The following is a 21318-nucleotide window of genomic DNA, read 5'->3' as shown; positions in this document are numbered from 1 at the left end:
ACAAACTTTAGCAAAGAGCCGATTTTAGATCGGATCTTTAGGTGCTGTTACCAACAGGATGTTACAAAAATAAAGTTTAGTACCATTTATTTAGCCTGAGTCAACAAAAAGTCACATTTAAGAACTTGGCAAAAAGTCAAAATTCAGCTAAAGAATGATGTTTTTTTCATTTTAGATCAGTCTGAATTCGTGTTTTACTCGTTTGCTTTGGCCAAGAATCCAATAAACAACAACATATTTCTAAAACCGCTCATTGTTGAAGGTTTGGTTCTTTATCTAAGCTTAGATTAGGACGTGTTTGTGCACCATCTCAGTTTATCCTGCCTTAAGTTATTTTACCTTATTTTGGTTTGTAACCCACTTCCACTAAGTTTACCTTAGTACAGTTTGACCTGCTAAACATAATTAAGGTAACTTTAGTCTAGCTTAGCAAAGCTTGTTTTACCTAGAAACTAGAGTAAAAATGATTGATACGATGTTGTGTTTTTGCAGTGTACCAACCTAACATGTTTTTGGTTGACTGCCCAAATCAAAGGATGTTTTTCAAAACTTGTCATCCGAGCTGGAAAAACTTAAATCTGTTTTTCTCCGAGTCCTAATAATCGCCTTCGCCATTCTAAAAACTCCAGACTTCAACTTCCTCCTTTCTCCTCTTCCCCCAAATCCCGCCCAATCTGCAGCCCCCGCCCCGATAACGCTGCAGCCGTGTGCACAAAGGCCATGTTTACCCTTGCATTCCCGCTCCGATAAACAGCGATAGCGCCCGATCGATGCGAGCCATAAACGCCCCGTGACGCCTTCGCGCTCCGTCGTTATTAACGAAAGAGTCGAGAGGCCGCTTAAAAAAAAGAGACGCAGACATCCAGTTTCACGTCACATCCACTTTCCAACCGTTTCAAATCCTCACACAAGATGTACTGTACACACACACACACACACACACGCACACACACACAGCTCCCACCTTGCCTAAACAGTGCCATTATTTTCAGCTATAAATCACATTGAATGGCACATTGATTTTATCCTGCAGGGGCTGCAGCACGAGGGGAGCTGCAGACACAGTTATTGCGTTTAATATTATCAATATTATCTCCCATATCATCTGAGACAGGGAGGCAGGTATCAGGAGGAGTCGACAGACACTTTTCTGCCAACTCCCACCCCCCTTTTCTTCGCCCTCCCTCCTCTTCCTCCCCCTCAGCGAGGCAGTTTCCATCAATCTGATAAGCTGAACTTCCCCTGTCACACCTGCAGGGCAAAGTCACCCAGCATTCTCTCGCCTCCCAACTCCGACAGCCCTCCGACTTTATCCTTTGTGTGCTTGAATGTTTCCTTTCTGCTACATGCTAAATGGTCCAATCGCATGCAGCCCCCTCTGACCCCGGTTCCGGTTCTACGCAACACGGGTCAGATCCACCAACAGGACTCACTAAACGGCATCCCAGATACTTTTTGTGACGTTTCTTCCCATTGTTCTGGGTTATTCCAGTTATTCTCGCTGCTGTTGCATCTGGCGACTCCTATAAGAGGCGAAGCTGCGTTATTGGTTTTATGTGGCTGTCAGGATCGAGCCGTATCGTTGTTAACGATCTGAAACAGCAGAAAACGGTGGATACCAAAGGACAACGGCTGATATTTCAGTTTGAATAAAATGCATGGATCACTTTTTTAAAAGTCTGTCAACAGGTTTAGTGTGGATTTATTGAAAAATGTTTGGAAAACAAAGGAAAATATCAGATTCTGCTGAACAAACATGGAATCATTAGTCTTTAATATTTTTGCTATTATTATGACAACACTACTTTTTAAGTTTGATAAATAAAAAACTTAAATTCCAGCTGGTTGACAAACATTTAGTTGCTACCAGACATCTATAACAAAAACTGGATGAAAAAAGTCTTTAGTTTGATGCTTTGGTCTCAATCAACCGTTTTGTTGAAGGACAATTTGGTTCACAATTCATTTTATTTGTTCTTGCTGATGTTTTGGTTTTTATTTTGGATATTTTAAAATGTTTTCCAGCTCCAGTGTAAAATGTTAATTAGAATTTAATATTTATCGATCTTTGAGGATGTGTTCCTGCATTATTATGTATTATATTACTTTAAAATAGTCTTAAAACAACAATATTATTGTTTATCGCAATAACTTCTGGGACAATTTACCACCCAGAAACATTTGTTATCATGACAGGCCTAATCCTGTCAACTAGGTTCACGTTTTTAAAAGTCATTGCAGCTGCAAGGTTGCAAAAGTAATTTCTAGCACGAATAAGAATTACTCAAATGAATCAATAAAAACCCAAAATTTAAAGATGAGAAGTTGGGAACTTCTTCTGGTTGGTTGGTGGAGCAACAAACTGAAAACAAAAACGGTTCACAGCGAACATCCATCACTTTGGAGAGTTTTATACATTGTAATGAATAAAAACCCAAAGCAATCGTCTCCACAGAGTGCAATAAAGATGTCATATTTTTATTTTTTAAAGCAAACAGCGCTCCTTTTGTTAAACCAACAGGCAGAGAGCTGTTAAATTACACGGACAGATACAAAGCAGCGAATCCTGACTGTGAAGAAATGACTGTTGCTGCTAATCCGGTGTACAGTCTTGAGCTGTTTATAATGATGAAACCCGAGATTACCGCCTCTGTCGTTTGTTCCTTTACGCCTCACGCACACTTTTTCTATCACCGCCATCACACTCTGATGAAAAACTGCAAAAAGAAAAAAAATCAGTTTGCAAGACAAAAAAAATATCTAAAAAATTCCCGCTGATTGGCTCAGACATTGGTACGACAATTAGAGGTCAGGAGGAGGTGACGTGCCGACTTACCGGGCCAGAAGTGGATTTTTATCACGCTTCCTGTGATGTGTAAAAATGATTGTTTGAAGAAGAAGAAGAAGAAGAAGAAGAAAAAAAAAAAGGAACTTGTTGTTTTTGCAGGTCGCTGCAACTGAAGAGCAATTCTGAGAAAAGAGAGGAAAAGAAAAGAGAAGAGAAGAAGATACGTGCAGAACAGACGCTCCTTAATAAACGACGCTTTCGATGAATGTTATAAACCGGCGGCGAGCGCTCAGGCCTCTGACTGCTAGAATGTGTTTTTCTTGCTAAAGTTATCAGGCTGGTTATCACTGTGTGTGTGTGTGTGTGTGTGTGTGTGTGTGTGTGTGTGTGTGTGTGTGTGTCGTCCAGATGGTGGATAACAGGCCCTGCCTTTATTAGCCAGCGCTGGCCTGATAACGACCTGGTATTGATCCCAGGTTGAAAGAGCAGGTTCGTCAAACATGGCTGATTTACAGAGAGCTGATAATGGCAGCGCTGGGCAACCGAGGAACCCCGGAGAGGAGAAAGAGGAGTAAATCAACACTGTGATGATGAAGGAGGTGTGTGTGTGTGTGTGTGTGTGAGGCCTAAACACATGCACAAACAGGGAAAAATGGACGCCAATTCGGTTTGCTATCGACAAACTGGCTCACATGTGAGGCATGCCTGAGTTCTCTCATCTTCTTCTTCTTCTTCTCATTTAATCAGCACGTAACCCACCGCTCACCTCAAACGTGCGCACACACACACACACACACACGTTGGGCTAATCTCTAATCTGGTCTCGATTAGCACCTGACCGAATTTCCATGGGTTTATCAAACCAAGCCAACCAGCAGACGCTTATCAGCCTCAGCCCCCAAAATTTCACAAGAGCAGGAATTTTTTTATTTTTTAGATTAAAAACGAAACACAGCCGGGGAAATCTTGAATAAGTCAAAAGAATATGAGAGAAAACTCTGATATCACAAGGCAGGAGATGGTGATGGAGGTGGAGAGGTGGGGGGATTTGGGATAAGAGGGCGGACTAACTGGAGGCCGCTGAAATGTTTTCTTCTTATTCTTGTTTTTTTGGAGGAGATAAAGGAGTGACACGTGTGGAAGTTACAAGCTCAAAACGGTGCGGCAGCCATTTTCGCTGCACCTCTGCAGGACGTTACAGGTCTGCTGACAGATAACAGGTCAACTTTGGTTGACTCGAGGATTGATGTGGAGATAAACATCGGAAAGGTCACCGATGCACCGATCCGATATTAACATCGATTCAGTTTCTGTTTTAAATATCTGAAATGAAACCAAACCTTTCCTCTCCAGCAGCTGTGAGGCATCACAGTGAAACCTTAAACTGCTGCGGCGCATGTTACTCAACAGGTTGTTGCTAGGCAACCAGAGAATGAGTGGGCTGCTAGGCAACCAGAGAATGAGTGGGCTGCTAGGCAACCAGAGAATGAGTGTGTTGCTAGGCAACCAGAGAATGAGAAGGTCAGTTGATTCCAACATTTCGTAGCTCGCTGTGAGAGATTGAGGAGCTAAAGTCTTTCCTCTGCCTACATCTCCCAGAATGCCGTGTGGCTCTGGATCAGATATTTCATATACTGAATAATCTATCAGACGTATTAAATAATGATATTGATCATATGTGTGTCGGATGGATGGATGGATGGATGGTCGGTCGGTCGGTCGGTGGCCTGACCTTCGTTGTAGAGCGCCGTGTACGATGGCGGGCTGCAGCTGTCTCCTTCTGCCGAGTCCTCTGGGTCCGAGGCTCCGCCCTCCTCGCCTGAGAGGCTCGGCGTGTCCGCTGTGTTTTCCTCTCCGCCGTCCAGATCCCCGTGGGAACCTGAGACCAAGAAAATAAGAGCAGAAAAATCAACTTCAGTCATTTTATTAAGTGTTTTTCTTTTATCTGTTTGTGTAAATTTGAGTCGTTTCCTGAAAACTGGATTTTCAGGACACGTTATTTATGAGCTTCTTTCACTTCCAGCTAATGAAAAGATGACATTTAAAATTAGAATATTACATCAGACCAATGCAAAAATGTAGGCTTAATGTAAAGTATGTTTAATACCTGCTTAAATGTCATTATTTTCAAAAGGTACTTTTAATCTGACAAACAAGACTAATGACATAAAATCTAATTTATTAAATATGACTGCATTGCATGAAGATTTGGCTCATGACAGAGAACTTTTAAATCTCAGGGTAAAGTGCTGGTTTGATAGGTCTCCAACCAACTGAACTCAGTTCTCACTGGATAAATCACCTTTTAAATCTTTATTTCTGTGAACTCAGTTTTGGCAACATATCTGTACATCCTCAGCTTACTTTCTCTTACTCTCTTTTTTTACTTAATTGCCAAAAATTTTGGGGAAATGGTGACAAATATAACAACAGATCACAACTGAAGTGCAAAAGAGCAAAACTTACATTATAAGACACTTTTGGATTTTAATTGCAAATTAAATACAAATGCTTCATTTATTTATTGATTTAATAAATATTTAATTCAGTAAGTTACTGTGTGTTTAGCTTCGCTATAAATTGTGACTGATCTGAAAACATTTTGTTTTTCCTGAAGCTCTCCAGACCAGGATGACAAAGATGGATGCCTGAACTGTAGCGGGAACAAATTAAAGCCCTTAACACAGATATTTATATATATTTTAAATACAGTAATTCAGAAACGGGCTTCAGGATTGGACACGCTGAACGGTTTAATCCAGAAGATTAATAGCACGAAGCCGAAGGGAACCTCTGAGCCAAATGACAGTATACCTAAAATTACAGCTAAAAGAGTGATTAGTGCCGGGCTGATCGCTATCAATTACAGTCCCATAATCCCTGCTGACCAGAGTAATTATACAGTACTTTTGATCTATTTTAGCCTGTTTGAAGATTACATCCACAAAAAAAGAAGAAGAAGAAGTAGTCAGTTAATATGGATTTAAAGTGACTTTCATTAATGATGCTCTCTCTATAGGATGGATCTTTTAATGGCGCGCTAACAGATCCAATATTCTCCCATATTTACAGCCTGCACACACATTTACACACACACCCTCTGATGAAGATGATTTTTCTGAGTGAAACAAATCCCGACACAGATCCAGGATTTTTAATTTATTTATTTTTTTCCAGTCCTCGATCCAGAACAGGTCGCAAATTAATTTCCAGGAGTCTGCGCAGACCGGCGGACCGGGCGAGCAGAGGGGAGGGGGTTAGTGGGTTGTTTCTAAAGCCGTGACTGGGGGGCGTATATATTTACAATGCTGGAACAAAAGGAGTCTATAATCTATACAAAGCACACAACAATACCCGTGAATAAAGCAGCTTGTAGAAAAAGGGAGAGGCAATTTTTCTAATTCTGTTAATTTCACTTCCAAAGCAATTAAAAGCAGGCAGAGATAATGCCGGGAAACAATCGGCGGCTGACAAAGTGTTTCTGTCTTTGTAAATGAAACATCTTTAGGCTAATTTCAACTTCCACGCCTGCATGGTTCACTCTAATTTCAGATAAAAAATTAACAGCAGATTTGGACCTTCATATTAAAAAAAGGAGAGAGAGGAAGAAAGAGGAGGAGAAAGAAAAAGAAAGAAAGAAAAAGATCGATTCAGTGTGGAAAATATTTTTAGAATTAGCTCCATGTCGTCCAAGCTTTTGCTCCATCTAATTTTCCGTATCTGGAAGGACATTTTCATACAATTAATTTCACTTTAATCAGAGTTGTACAAAGGGACTTCTGTGTGTAAAATTCCAATTATAAATCCTGTTCAAACTGGAAGTTTAAATTATGATTCCTCCCCTCGTTAGAGCTGCGGTTTAATGAATCAATCGCTGCATCGCTGCTTTTACACATCAAATGGTGTGGAAAACTTCCAACTCCGCTTTCCGCCTCCTTTTATCCCGGCAGAAATATCTTCCCCTTTTCTTTCTTCCTCTTCCGGTGTCGGACAGTTGGCAGAAGGGCCTTTCGATAAGTGAGCCATGTTCTACTTCATTTACCAGTCTCAAACTTATAGTCGTTAATTGCTACAGCGAGATATCCTAGAAAATTGGGACTGAACTCCTTCCAGAGATGGAGGAATAACAAGAAGACTTATTCCAAACGCGTCTCATCAATTAAACTGGGAATTATCCGGCTTTCCAGGATCTGAGAACACCTCGAGCTGTCCCTGTTCTAGAGCCAAGAAAACTTTCACAGTGTTTCTGCAGGTTTCAACAACTCAGATTTAAGACTTTTAAGACAATTATGAGTGGTATTTAAGGCCTTTATCTCCACAGAAATGTTCAAACTTCCTCCAGCCAACTGGTGATAAAATTTGCACTTATTGATAGAAGCAGAAAAAGTTAGCTAGCTAGCTAGCAAGGGCATATTAGCAGCTAGCTAGCCACAATGATGGCCAAAACTGGCAAATTTAAACTACAAAATCCATCAAATTAAAAATGCTACATTTTGGTTACTGTGATTTTTTTTCTTTGTTTTTGTGTTTATGAAACTTTTTATGAAATCTGCATTAAAGATTCAAAACTGTTTAGCTTATTTATTAATAAAAGAGGGAATTTTAAAACTTGTCGGATCATCGGTTGTTTTCTGTTTTGTTGGCCATATTTTTTTACCATTCTTATTTGTGGTGAGGAGCCCAATAAAATCATCTCGAGGGCCACAAATGGCCCCTGAGCCACATTTTGGACACCTTAGAGTCACAGAGAGCAATAAAGGTCTCCGAGTGCGACTCAATGTTTTGCCTGACTGAAAACTCACATGAAAAGGAAAAAAAAAATACACAGAATACACAAGATTAAAGCTCAATTTATGATTTTAAACAAATTTAAGACATTTCACAGCCATAATTTTAGATAAATTAATGTAATTAATGTTTAAGGATGCTCCCTTAAACAGGGCTCTATGTTCAGTGCCTGCACAAAAAAAAACAAACAAACAAACAAACAAATTCTCCAGGTTGGACAGAGATTTCGCTCCATCTCAGGGTCATATTAGCACTGCACCAACACGAGATGAAAAACTGTATAATGAGTCAAAGTTCAGCGTCTGTTTTTCCCCAAACACTCATTTGGTTTGATCATTTCACACACTGGAGATTAACCAATCTGGCTTTTCCTGACTAATTTCAGTTTGGGTTTTTCTTTGAGGTTTGGATTTGGTTCTGAATTTTGACCGATCCTGATCATCTTTTCAAAGAACTACAATGTGCAACAGAGAGAGAGAAAAAAGCACATCAGGTTCTTTTTTTCATGGAGATAACAGCTTAGAATCAAACAGGAAATCAAGAAATTCAAAGATTACGGCAAATTTACGCACCAAAGCCTTTATCTGATTTTATTAACCCAGAAAAACTCCAGCAAAGCTGATTCAAAGTAACAAAGGTTCTTCGTTATGGTGCATCTAATGAATTTTCAACATTATAAATTAATTGGTGATTTGAAAAGTGTTTTATTTTTACGCTGTAGTTCCAGTTCACAGGGTAAAAGTTTGGGAATTATTCTGTTATATTCTTAACAAAAAGACTGTTTTACTCCACTGTACATTTCTCCTTAAGCCGCTCACCTGTGTGAAAAATACACATCAAATCAAATCTTGAACTCTGAGTTTCAGAACATTTCAGCAGTCACACATTTAATTTTTTAAATCTTAATATTTTACGTAGAATAAATGAGACATTTAAGAGACTTCATTTCTAAAATGGAAGTGAATGAGAGGCTGGGTGTGTGATCCCTGTGCTCTGGGCTGATTTAACAGAAAGCTGCAAGTCCTACAGGAGTGGGAGTCGTACTGAGTGGAAGTAGAAAAAAATACCAAGGTTTTGATGTATAAACTGTACATGTGGGGTGGAAACTGGTGGCATAAAAGGAGTTTGAATAAAAAACACTTTGGGTGAGAATCCAAAGTGCGACATTCTGAACATTCTGGGCAAAATCTGAAAATTTTTAATTATTTAAATTGTGATTGTGTAAAATCTGTGAAAGTTATCAAAAATAAATGTTAATCCAGTAAAGTACAACTTTCTGTGAGCTAATTAAAATTTGAACAAAGTTTCTACTGAAAAGTATGGCTGAGCTGTGGAGCTCTGAACAGTTTTCCAACTGTGGTCTGTGCTACAAACATTAGCTTAATGTTGATGTTTTTAGCAAATTTCAAGCAAATTTTAAGCTCTGATGAGAAGCAGAAGCTGTGAATCATAAAGAGGCGAATGCAGCTAATAGCAATAAATGTCACAAAGGTTTCCATGCAGTTCAGCATCAGACTGAAAGTTAATAAGGAATCTACTTAATAAGGATTTGTTGAACTGAGAGGATGTGAAAATAAATGATTGATTTATGCAGTGATCGTGTTGCATCACTGATCATATGATCAATACAGCAAAGACAGAAAATCTTACCAAGTAATTTTGGTCCAGCTTCTAGTGCAAATATATTTATACATCTGAAATAAAACAAAACTAACTCAAAGGTAGCTTTTATAGAGGCTTGTTTTAAGTAAATAAATCCTTAATACTGATGAAGAACTACTAGCTCCACTGGCAAATTATTTAACTTATAACATGGGAAAATGTCTTGTTACAAGTGAAATAATCTGCCAGTGGAACATTTACGTTTCCTCAATATTAAGGAATTATTTACTTAAAACATGTCTATTTCTTGCTAAAAAGATACTTGTGATTTAGTTTTGTCTTATTTAAAATGTACTAAGATACTTGCACTAGAAGTCAGACAGAAGACTTGTTAATATTTTGCGTTTTTGCAGTGAAATCAGCTGCTTTCAGCAGACAGTCACCGAGATTGAGGGAAAACTGAAAAAGCTGAAAGAGTTCCTGAAGGCGACTCTTGATTTTTCTTCTTCTGTGGTTTATTTCAGCTACATGGAAGACAGGTGACAGCACTGTTCCCACTCTACGAACCTGCTTATTCAATCCAAACCAGGTTTTAATTGGAAGGAAATGGAAAACTGACCAACCAGCCAGATAAAGAATCAGCTGATAAATAAAAGACGAAAAATATTTTCAACAGTCGTTCAGATTTCTGTCTTATTATCTGGACATTCTCAGGCGCTAAATGAAGCAGACTGATGTATTTCAGGCAAACGGTTCCTTTAAGCTGAAGACGAGGAACTTCTGGCTCCGAGTTAACATGAATAAAATTCCCGTCCTCACAGAGATTAGACGGGAACAGATACGGAGCTACGGGAATACTAGAAAACTGGAGAGCAGCTGTCTGTCTCGGAGACGCGACGAGAGGCGGAACAAAGTGCTGCGGCTGATGAAGGAGCTGAAGATGCTGCTTTATTAACTCTGGGTCCACATCAAACCTGCAGCTTGGCTGATTAAACACAGAGACAAGGCACATCAAACCTGCACGCTCAACAAGCTGATTAAACAGACGGCAGCCGAGCCACCGCCACCGCCGCCGCGGCGCAGAAAAGACATCAGACCTGAGAGCTGCAGAAGAAGAATCACAGACTCCTGAAGAGAAACATGAAAAGAGCAAATTCAGAGAGAGAGAAAGGAGGAGAAGATGAGGAGGAGGAGGATGGTACCTGACACAGAGTCGGGCGCTGGAGAGGAGCCACTTATTGATCAGAGTCACGAGGAAACGCTCCTCATCAACTTTACACTTTAAACATTTCCTTCAGCGCTGCAGCGATCTTATCGCCGATCCGTGACCGCCTCCGACGCTCAGACTAAACAAAGCAGTTCAACCGGCATGAAAACACAAATTTTCTGTTTAAATTTCAAAATGAAATCTGTGGAAATGGAAAAAAATTAAAGAGAGAAATTTAATGAATCCCTGAGAAATGATTGGCTGAACGGTCGCAGGTTCAAATCCTCTTCAGTGGTTTCACCTGAAGCTTCACTTCATCACAGGAAGCCGCTTTGAAAAAGACCGAAGGATCAGAACCAAGCAGGAAATTTCATGTTTTCCTGCAGGTTTCCACAATTCAAAATTAAGACCATTATGAATGCAAATCAGCCTCAAAAGTCTCATAATTATACAAGATTTAATAGTTCTGCTGAGACAAATGAAAGACATATGATTAATGTATTTAAAGCCAACCTAAGTTTTTAAAAATGAATTTAAGATATTTTAAGGCCGTAAATAGAATTTAAGACCAATAACTCCACAAAAATGTATGAACTTTGTCCAGCCAACCAGCAATAAATTTGCATTTATCTATTATAAATACAAAAAAAAGCTAACTAGCTAGCAAGGACATGCTAGCAGTGAGTAACCTGGTAGCTTCAAAAGCCCAACAAATAATACATAAAGAATATATGAGATTAAATCGCCTGCCAAGACAAACGATTAATGTATTTAAGGTAAACTAATTTTTAAAAATGAATTCAAGACAAATTAAGGCCTTAATTTTAAATATATGAATTTAAGACTTAAAAAAATAACCACTAAAGAAAACCTCTTAAAAAGGCACAGAGTGCAACTCATGAAATGTAAACAAAAATGGAGCAGCGTCGCATTTTAGCGGTTTTAAAATGTTTCTTTTGTCGTAAGTCCAAATTATGAATAATATCTCCCGCTAACGCCAGGCTAGCATGTTTGTTTTGGTTGTATTTACCAAGAATGCTCTGCGCTGTAGTCCACAGGTTTCGAACCTGATCAGAGTTCACTTCAATCGAATCGAAACCGAGGTTAGCAGGCGGACCAAAGTTAGCTTCAGAGTTCAATCACGTCTCTCCAAACGAACCGGACTTTCTAGGCAAACGAACTGGAGTTGGATTAAAGCGGACCAAACCGGGCTGGTGTGAATGCAGCCCAAGGTCATTCTAACCGTCAGCCGGTGGAAAAATGAGGTGTTAAGTAAAGAAGTGAAGCTCTTGCTGACTTTGAGAGACCTGGATCTTCTGCCGCGGCGTGGAGCGTGGAGCGTTTCGTGGCGCGGCGTGACGTGGAAAGAGGGGTGGCGTGGAGCAGCACACGGCGCGGAGTGGCGTGACGTGGAGTGGCGTGGCGTTGAGTGGTGTGGCGTGGAGAGCGGCGTGATGTGGAAAGAGGGGTGGCGTGGAGCAGCACACGGCGCGGAGTGGCGTGACGTGGAGTGGCGTGGCGTTGAGTGGTGTGGCGTGGAGAGCGGCGTCCACAGAGCTGTTTACTGTGAAACTGAAACTAATGATGGGTGATAATTATCCTGCAGCCATGCACACATCAAAGGAATGAAAATAAATTTTTTAGAGGGAAATAAAGTGAAAAAGCTGCACTTTTTCCCCTCTCTCTTTCTCTCTTTCTTCCTGACCGACTATCAATCATTCCTTCATATCCTCTCCTCCTCCTCTCTCCATTCCCCTCTGTCCTCTTCTCTCCTATCACTGGAGCTCTCACTCCATCACCTACCCTCCCTGTCTCCCCTTCATCCCTTTTTTTTGCCCCCCGCCCCCCGTGCTGCAGAAAGCGCGGTGACTGGGAGCGTCACTCTGCGCGGATAGCTGCGAGCCGTTGGCGGTTATCGGCTCCTGCAGACTCTCTCTGCCGGTCTGATCTGTCTCCTCTTCATTAAGCAAATACGCCGACGTGGAAATGAAAACATAATAGCTATTTGATTTCCAGAGAGATATTTTGCATATTGGTTCGGAGCTGATAGCGGAATTTCATCAAGTCGTTTTTTTTTCTTCTTCTTCTTCTTCTTCTCCCTCTCCCGCCACCACTGCCTCCTCCTCCTCCTCCTCCTCCTCCTCCTCCTCTTCTTCCTCGCTGCTTTAAAAACTGAATTACTGAGCTGGGCCAGCTTTCAGCTAAGATTTCTTTACATTGCTGGGAAGTGGGAAAAAAAATCCGGCTCCCCAGGAAGACTACTTAAATGATTAAATATCCCCCCACCATTCCCATCTTTTCTTTCCTCCCTCTCTTTTTGATAAGGAGGAAGAAAATTTAAAGAATTCACAGTGCTTTAGGTTGACGGTACTAATCAGAGATAGGAGTGAGAAAATTAACTCCTTAATGAGCAGAGTCGTCTCTCTGATAAAGGTCCGGGATGGGGAGACGGCGGGGCGAGCCGAACCCTGAGAGAAGGACACAAAGAGACGGAGAGATGGGAGAGCCGATGGAGGGATGGAGAACAGACAAAGGGAGGCTTAGTTTCCTCTTCCTCCTCTTCCTCTGAGGAGCGCGTTTCTGCTGCTCAGGTGGAGATAGCAGGTGATACGGCTCTCCCTCCCGCTGCTGACGGACGGACCGTCCGGTGGTGGGGTATCCTCCACGGCCCCCAGAGGAAGAGGAGGAGGAGGAAGAACAAGCTGATAGCCTGGAGGTTCTCAGGAGGAAATAAATCTCCCCGCTGCTGCTGCGTGTTGGACACCATGTTGCTTTGGACCCGCCTCTCGGCCGGGTCCAAAGCAACCCGGCAGCGATTCTCCACAGTAAATTATCCCAGGAGATATCGCGATAAACGATAATATTGATTGTTTTGAGATCATTTCCAAGTAATGTAATGGTAAACACTGCAAAAACAGAACATTTTACCAAGTATTTGTGGTACCAACATCTTAGTGCACTTAAAATACGACAAAACTAACTTATAAGTAACTTTTCAGCAACACATAGGAGCTTGTTCTAAGTGAATAATTCCTTAATATTGATGAAAAAATACTTGTTCCTTTGTAAAATTATATCGTTTATAAGAAGGGAAAAGTAAAAAATGCTCACAGAAAGTTGACTGAACTGGTTTTTTGTCTGGTTTTATAGTTTTTACTGTTTAAGTTTCGTTAATTTTTCAGATTTTACCTCAGAATGTTCAGCTTACAGGGAAATATTCTGATTCTTTTCTTATTTAAACCACTTCCATGCCCACAGCTTCATCTCCACATGTACAGTTTATACATCAAAATGCAGATATTTCTGTCTGCTTTCACCCGGTGTGTCTCTCACAGCTGTGGGACTCACAGATTTCTGTCAAATCAGCCCAGAGAGCGGCGAACACTCACCCAAGCTCTCAACTTTTCTTTCCAAACTGAAACTGAAGAGTCTTTTTTACTGCCGTTTCTCCAACATAAAACAAATATGTCAATATGATTTACAGTTTTTGAAACGATGTTTTTTCTGTGTTTACTAGCTTTTTTTCCAGAAAAAAAGGAAATTGCCATAGCAACCAGCTGCCTTTTCTTAAGATTCTCAGGTTACCTGATTTTGGGCCTGTTTCTGCCATTTTCTGCAGTTTCTGTGTAGACATACAAACCACTTTTACATCTGACTGGTGTCCTAAAGAAGTCTGTTACAGGTGTGAATGCATTTCAAGAGCAATGTTTGGGTTTATGTCTGTTTATGATCCATAAAGTACTAAATCTTATCATCACAAAAGCTTGTGATAAAACTTTGACTCCGTATCAACCAGGCATTTCTAAGTAACATTTGCATCTCATGTAAAGACCTGTTGTATTTTTGTAAAGCATGATGTAAACCCTCAGAAATAACAGAATGATTTCCAAATTAGTTTAATCTGCTGCATCAACCTCAAATAACAATAACCCGGATCTTTAAACCGGTCTTTAGTTCTGGTTCTATTTCCTGCTGATGGCTGATGACTGAGCTGCCAACAAAAATCTGGACCCAAACTATTTCTTTACAAGGTGAAATTTTCAGGCTAAACTTTGTGCAACATGTGGAGTCACTCAATCTGGGAGGATTAATAAATAATTGACAAAAGAAGACATTTTTCTCTGCCTCGTTCAGGAAAAGTTCACAGATCAGTTTGCTTATTCAGGAGCAGGAACTGCAGCAAAGTCAACAGCTCCTGCAACACGCCGGCCTTTCTTAGAAACACTGCATCCTGACGCTGACCCCAGTAGTCAAAGGTCACCATAACTCAGCTAGCTGGACCATAAATTGTCCCAGAAGTTGTTGCTGTGTGAGAACATTTAAAAGTAATATAATGGTAATGGTATAAAAATGCAAGGGTGCGTTCTCAAATAACACTGGAAGACATTCCAAATATCCAAAATAAATAAACTAAACAGAAAAAAACAAATGAAATAGATACTGCAGTTTTGTCCTAAAGCACCAGACTGAAGACTTCAGTCATCCAGTTTTAGGTAGAAAGACAGAGAGACACAGGAATAACAATAATCGTTCAAATGGAAATTATTGAGCTTATTTTCATCATGTGATTAACTGATTTATTGTGACTCAGAAAGGATTAAAACTGGATCTGATTTGGTATTTCTGGGTGTGAACTGGACCCGTTTGTCTTCTAAAGTGAACTTGGATGATGTTTTTGGATCTAAATAAAGTGAATTTTGTGTTTTCAGAGTGAATTTCCTGGAGTCTGGATGCATAGCTGAACGTCATTCATCATCTTTGGTTTCATGGCAGAACAAAAGGCCACACTGAGTGCTAACGAAGACGGCTGAGATGGAAAGATAACACTTTGAAGATGATGCATTTCAGCAGATTTCATCACTCATTCGATGCATTTCCCTCAGCTTCCTGCTGCACTTCTGGCTGCACTTTGCATGCGACCCAACGCGATCCGTCAGATCTCTCTTCTTCTCCCCAAACTCCCAGGTCAGGAATGCACCGTTTGGGTTTCCTGCACCGCAGCTCGCAGCGTGCAGGATCAGGCTTTCCCTCGGGTGTTGTGTTTCACAACCGTTTCTTCTCTGGCAGCACTTCAGACGCTGCTGCCCGTCACCGACTGCTTCATTTTTCCTCAAGGACGCCTCCATCCCCCTCTTCCTCCCACACGCTCGCCGAGCGGCATTCTGGTGCTCTGAACGGATTCCTCATGGAAAGTGAACATGTGTGCGTCGTGATAAGACTGTGTGTCGTTTTAATCGTGAAGTGAAACATTTAGATTCAGGCCTGATTAAAAGAAAAGGCCTTTCTGCATGATGTTAACAAAACGCTGAAGGGCGGATAAACGCGGCGCATCACAAACAAACCCGCTCTGAGCGATCTGCAGTTTTATTGACTCATATTTAAAAGAGCTTCACAGAGTAAACTTTTCCAGGGAAATTCGTCCTGAAGTATCCGGCAGCAGCAGCAGCAGCATCTTTGTAATCTGATCTGTGTGTTTTATTCCTCATCCTAGAGGATCAAGAGATAAACGAGTTCATTTACGTCCGATTTCATCCCAGAACTCATTCAGTTAAAGTCGATTCTCCTCATGTAATGTTTGGACTTCCTGGCAATGAATACAATTAATATCTGAGCATTAAAAATTATCCATAACCTCCTTAGTAAGTAAAAAAAACAGCAAAAAACAATGTAAACATTTATAAAAACATAGATAAAACCTATTATAAATAATTTCCTTATTTATAGTATTAATAGTGCCTTTACTGATACTATAATTTATTTAGAAATATTCTGAATATTTTTATAAATAAATTATTATAATGAATAATTTAATCTTATATATGGTGCATTTAATGATATGAAAACAATATTTATTTTATAAATGATATTAAAAAACTTATATATAATATATTTATTAGAAGGGTCTTTAATATTATATTCCTATTGTTACTTGTTATATTTTCTATTATTTTGGCATCATATATCTATTTAATTATCCCATAATTATTCTTTAATTTATTTTTCAATATTTTTATTCACTTTTTCAAAATTATTTGGAACATCTATAATACGCATTTTTAATTTTTTAAATATATATAAATTTTTTTTTCTTTAAAAATAAATATGTATTTATACATTTTCTATATAATTTCATCTATAAAAATCATCTACTTGTTTATTATACTTCTTTATTGATTAACAAATTTTTAATTATTTTTGTATCCATCCATGTTTTATCTGTTTATTTATCTCTTTTGTACCCGAACAGAATAAAGGCCTTATTGAAAAGATGCTTTTCTAATCTGACTTCCTGTTTGGTCTCATCTCTGACTCACACCTGCAGAAATGTTTGGACCCTGCAGAACCTCTCCATGAAGAGCCAGATATTCTTTCAGCAGACGGCAGAAAAAAGAAAAAAATAACTTGTTTCTGTGAACTCCTCTGACGTTCGTTAGAATAAACCAGCAGCTGATAAAAGTATTGCTTGTCTTTTTAATCCACCAATAAGGAAAAGGGGAGAAAAAACAGGTGGCGCTTCGCATAAAGAGAGGGGAGGAGGAGAAGGGGGCGGAGTCTGGAGATAGAGAGCGGTTACCATGCCGCCCGAGCCGAGACCCTGGACTATTGAAGCCAGGCATGCAGACGAGAAAGCCAGCCGATAAGCCCGGCTGATAAAAGATAGAAAATAGCAGCAGATTTGAACTTTCCCACCGTCCTAAGATCCACCGAGGGAGGAGGGGGTTTCATCCAGCGACTTATTCAGTCCACTGATATCTGCAGCCGACGGAGCGAGGAAAACTCAGAGCAGAACTCCAGAACATGTTCTCCCAGAACCCGTGATGTTCTGGAAATACCAGGCGGGCCCAGAACAATGAGGGAAGATAATCCCAGAGCGCAGGAGTTAAACAACCAGCAGGTTTCCTAATGTGGTCAGAGGGAGGTCACACACAAACACACACACACACAGAAGGTCAACCAGTGTGTGTGTGTGTGTGTGTGTGTGTGTGTGTGTGTGTGTGTGTGTGTGTGTGAAGTCATCCTCCTCATCAGATCAGAGACACTGTTTCTGTCTGTATCGCTGCAGATGAAACACACAGGGCCTTGAGTTAACCTGTGAGAACGTTCACACACGTCGACACACACACACTGCAGACGTATTTCTGCTGGAAATGAAGGAGGTTTCAGTGCAAAGTGAAGCAGATCTTTGAATAAACCTGAACCTCAGCGGCTCTTTTAGCCACGTGTGTCCGCTGCATTGGCCATTTTATCCCAAAGAAACCGATTTAGCAGAACAAACAGAAACTAACCCGCATGTGGACGTTTCCGAACCCCTTCAGGTTTAGGTCAAGACTCCTGTGTTCCAGATACGGATGTTTGACTAACACAAGAGTGTTTTCCCTCCTGATAGTCCGGTAGGCTCTGTTCTACTGGGGACAAAAGTTGCAACAGTTGTAACATTTCCAGCTGCTGTGGTTCTCTTTCACTCTGCACTGCATCAAACAAACAAAACCCTTTGAAAAACCTGTTCCCCTCCTCGCCTGTGCAGGCGCTGCAGCCAGAACCACTACAGGAAACAACACAAAAACTTCTGAAGAAGACACTGACTGCAACTTCCTGCTTCACAAAATGTCATCAAAAATGTTTTAACATCAGATTTTAGCGGACCATCAGCCATTTTTCCCCACTAGCGCTAGACTCCAAGCATTTGTTTGGTTGTGTTTACCCAGAATGCCCTGCGCCGAACACCACTTCCTGCTTTTGGAGCGGTCTCTGGTCTGCTTGGCATTCACATATTAATTCAATCCGCACCAGAGTTCACTTTTTTGATCTGCATCAGAGTTTGATTTTGCATTCACACCTCCGTAAACGAACTGGACTGGAGTTGGAGTAAAGCAGACTAATCGGTGTTAGTGTGAACGCGCCCTGATATTTTTGCCCAGTTTGAAATAGTTATCTTATGCTGGATGTTGGATCATTTGTAGCAAAAGATGCATCTGCAGCTAAATAAATCCTTCTAACATCAACATGTGAAAAGTTCAGCCGTTTCTGCTTGATTTAACAACAGCAGAACTGGATTAACCAGTTACAAAATGTGCTTGGAAAGAGATTATTTTTACTGAATTTGAACTGAGTGAAGCTAAAGTTGGTTAAGTTTTGGGTAGAAAATATTCACAAGCAAATGTTTTTATCTTAAATGCAAAATGTATATATTTTTGTACAGTTTTGAAAATGTTGTTTCAGTAAATAACCTATTTTTTCGGTCCGTAGATTCTAGTTAATCAATTACTAAATTAGTTGATGAATGCTTTCCTAATCAACTAGTCATGACTAAAAATGATGAATCGATTAATTTAGTATAAAGTTAACGCCAGCATGAAAGCAAACAGCCAGAAGTTGTCAGACCAGACGCATTCAGAGACTCATCCCTGACCTGGAGGCAGCAGCTCCTCTGAGTAACAACCATGACCTCAGCAGAAATTTTCCAAAATGAAAAACAGGAAAGCCAGATTTTCATCCCTCCTCTGGTGTAGGAGGGGTGAAGATGAGAAACCACAGCAGGACTAAGGAGGAACAGAGAGCCTGGTCCTCCCTGTCTGAGCATCCGTCCCTCCCCTCCTCCGTCTGACATGAAGCAGCTCTCCACACCGCAGATTTGGACTTCACTCCTCCTTCCCTTCTTTCATTGACTCCTTATCAACTCCGTCTTCAGCCTCATTTCATTATTTCTTCCGTCGGCCTTCGCTTTTACTTTTTATCTTCGTGGTAACTGTATTGCTACACACACACACACACACACACACACACACACACACGTTTCTGCTGGTCCCAGAGACCAAACACTCCAAGAGAAGAAGGAAAACAGCTCCGACTAAAAGAGACACAAACATGACGGAGAGAGCAACACAAACTGCCCTGAGGGAGGGTTACTGTGTCTGAGCAGAGGAGCTAATGGGCGCCTCTCGCTCCGCCATGCTGCTTCTGCTCTGACCATAATCAATACACAAACTGCCAACAGACACACACGTCTCCCACTTACACAACTTGGAGCAAAATTGTAGACTCCAAAGTAGTTGCAGGCCAAACCCCCCTAAAAGCCCCTAAAATCAAGCAAATAAAGTAGCTTGGTATTTACTGTTGATCCAGAACTTGAAAGGGGTTTTTACGACAGTGTACCAGAACCTCTGCAGACAGAAAAAAGGAGCAAATTTCCACCAAAAAATCAGAAATTTTGTGATTAAGCTCTGAAGTCTTCAGTTTGAAATGCAGAAATTTCCAAGATTTTTGTATAAAAGTTGTGATATTAATCTAAAAATGGGATTTTATTTTATCAAATGTTCTTGTTATTTCTACAGAATTTCTAAGGTTTCTCGCAATTCCTGAGTTTTTTGGCAGAAATTTACTACTTTCTGCCCTTTGCACTCTGGACACTCCTGGACTAAAGAATAAATATGGTGACTTTACTTTAATTATTGTTAACACTTAATTCTAATTCATGTTTGGTCGAAAAGCTGAAGCTAAATGTCTAAGAACAGCAAACAGAATCTCCATTTGGACACAAATGAGAGAAAATTATGGAACTGATTAAAATGAAATTTTCTCAAATAGACAGAAATGGACAGAAGTGGTTTCCTGCCGAGCAGCTTGACATGAAACTGAATAATCTGGAGGAATTTCAATGATCTCCAGTCAGCAATGAGGTTGAAATGATTAATCGTGATTAATCAATGCCTGAAACAATCCTCAACTAATTTAGAAATTGATTAATCATTAGTTGGAGTATACTCAGAACTTTGTCTTACATAAAATCTGAAGTGTTTTGGACATTTTCCATATTTTTATCCCAAATAAAATACACTTTGGTCTTCTATTAATTCCTCCTAAAGGTTTGTACGTGCTGACTTCAGAACCAGACCCTTTGGGTTCTGAGAATGACAGAAAAAAGTTCAGAATCTCTCCTTTTTTCATCCCAGAAATGCTCCAGAAAAATCCAGAGAACAACAGTCAGAGCAGAAATTAAGCAAAACTGTACAAACAAAATAAATGTTTTGCATTTAAGATGAGAAACCTTTTTTATTCTGTACATATGTGATGTTTTATCTTCATAACTCCAAAGTCATCCAAAGGGAATTCACCTGGGATTTCATATGCAACACCTGAAAGATGTTGCATATGAATCAGGAGATGCATTCACACGCCATTTACAAATAACATCCAACACTGGAATGAGCTCTCACTGGCCTTCATGCCATTCACCTGTGAAGGTGCTAAAACTCTTGAATGGTGGTGGGAACGTCAAGATGACGAATAGAGAGAGTTAGGTAACTGTGGCTTAACAGCAGTTTCATCACCAAGATAATCAACATTAATACCACAATTGCATTTCCATCTATTGTGCAAGTGTAAATGAAGCTAATGAGTCAAAATATATATAAATATAGCAGAATAACTTAATCCAAAACTACATCCGGTTCACCAAAATACGACGTGAATCCATCATCTGTAAGCTGCATCAGTAAGAATCACAAAAATACTCTCATTAAAAGCAGCACCTCTATCAGATGCTTTTTTGGTGAGTCAGTTATTTGTACTGATGCTTCAGTAAGTTTTTATCGCAGCTGCTGGTTCTCGTCTCAGATCTTATCTGCCGTTTGCCCTGAGACATGAAAATATCCCAGAGTGCAACGAAGAATTCAAAACAGCTCAAAAGTCCTCAGATCTCACCAGAAAATAAACTGCTGATAGTCTATCGCTAATTAAAGACAAAATCATCAGAACAGAGAATGTGGTGCAAGATCTCAAACCTGCAACCAACCATCATTTTAGTTGATTAATCGGTTAATCAGATAAAAAAAATTGGGACATTCCATAAATTTTTCATTTAAATACTTATACAAATATTAGAAATACATAAAAAATGCAAATATATAATTAAATAACTTTTTTAAATATGTAA

At 40.0% G+C, this 21318-nt stretch overlaps 1 protein-coding gene across 2 annotated transcripts in view; it reads right to left on the bottom strand.

Annotated features, from left to right (window-relative positions):
* Positions 1-21318, bottom strand: part of LOC103148672 (zinc finger protein ZFPM1-like) — a 99118-nt gene that overhangs the window by 42351 nt on the left and 35449 nt on the right. For both annotated transcript variants that reach the window (XM_007567546.2, XM_007567547.2), the window contains exon 2: positions 4521-4667. In XM_007567546.2, the coding sequence (XP_007567608.1) occupies positions 4521-4667 (147 nt within the window). The remainder of the gene's footprint in view (positions 1-4520; positions 4668-21318) is intronic.

Source organism: Poecilia formosa, unplaced genomic scaffold (assembly GCF_000485575.1).
Source record: "Poecilia formosa unplaced genomic scaffold, Poecilia_formosa-5.1.2 Scaffold209, whole genome shotgun sequence".
Lineage (NCBI taxonomy): Eukaryota > Metazoa > Chordata > Actinopteri > Cyprinodontiformes > Poeciliidae > Poecilia > Poecilia formosa.
This window is presented reverse-complemented; position numbering and strand designations above follow the sequence as displayed.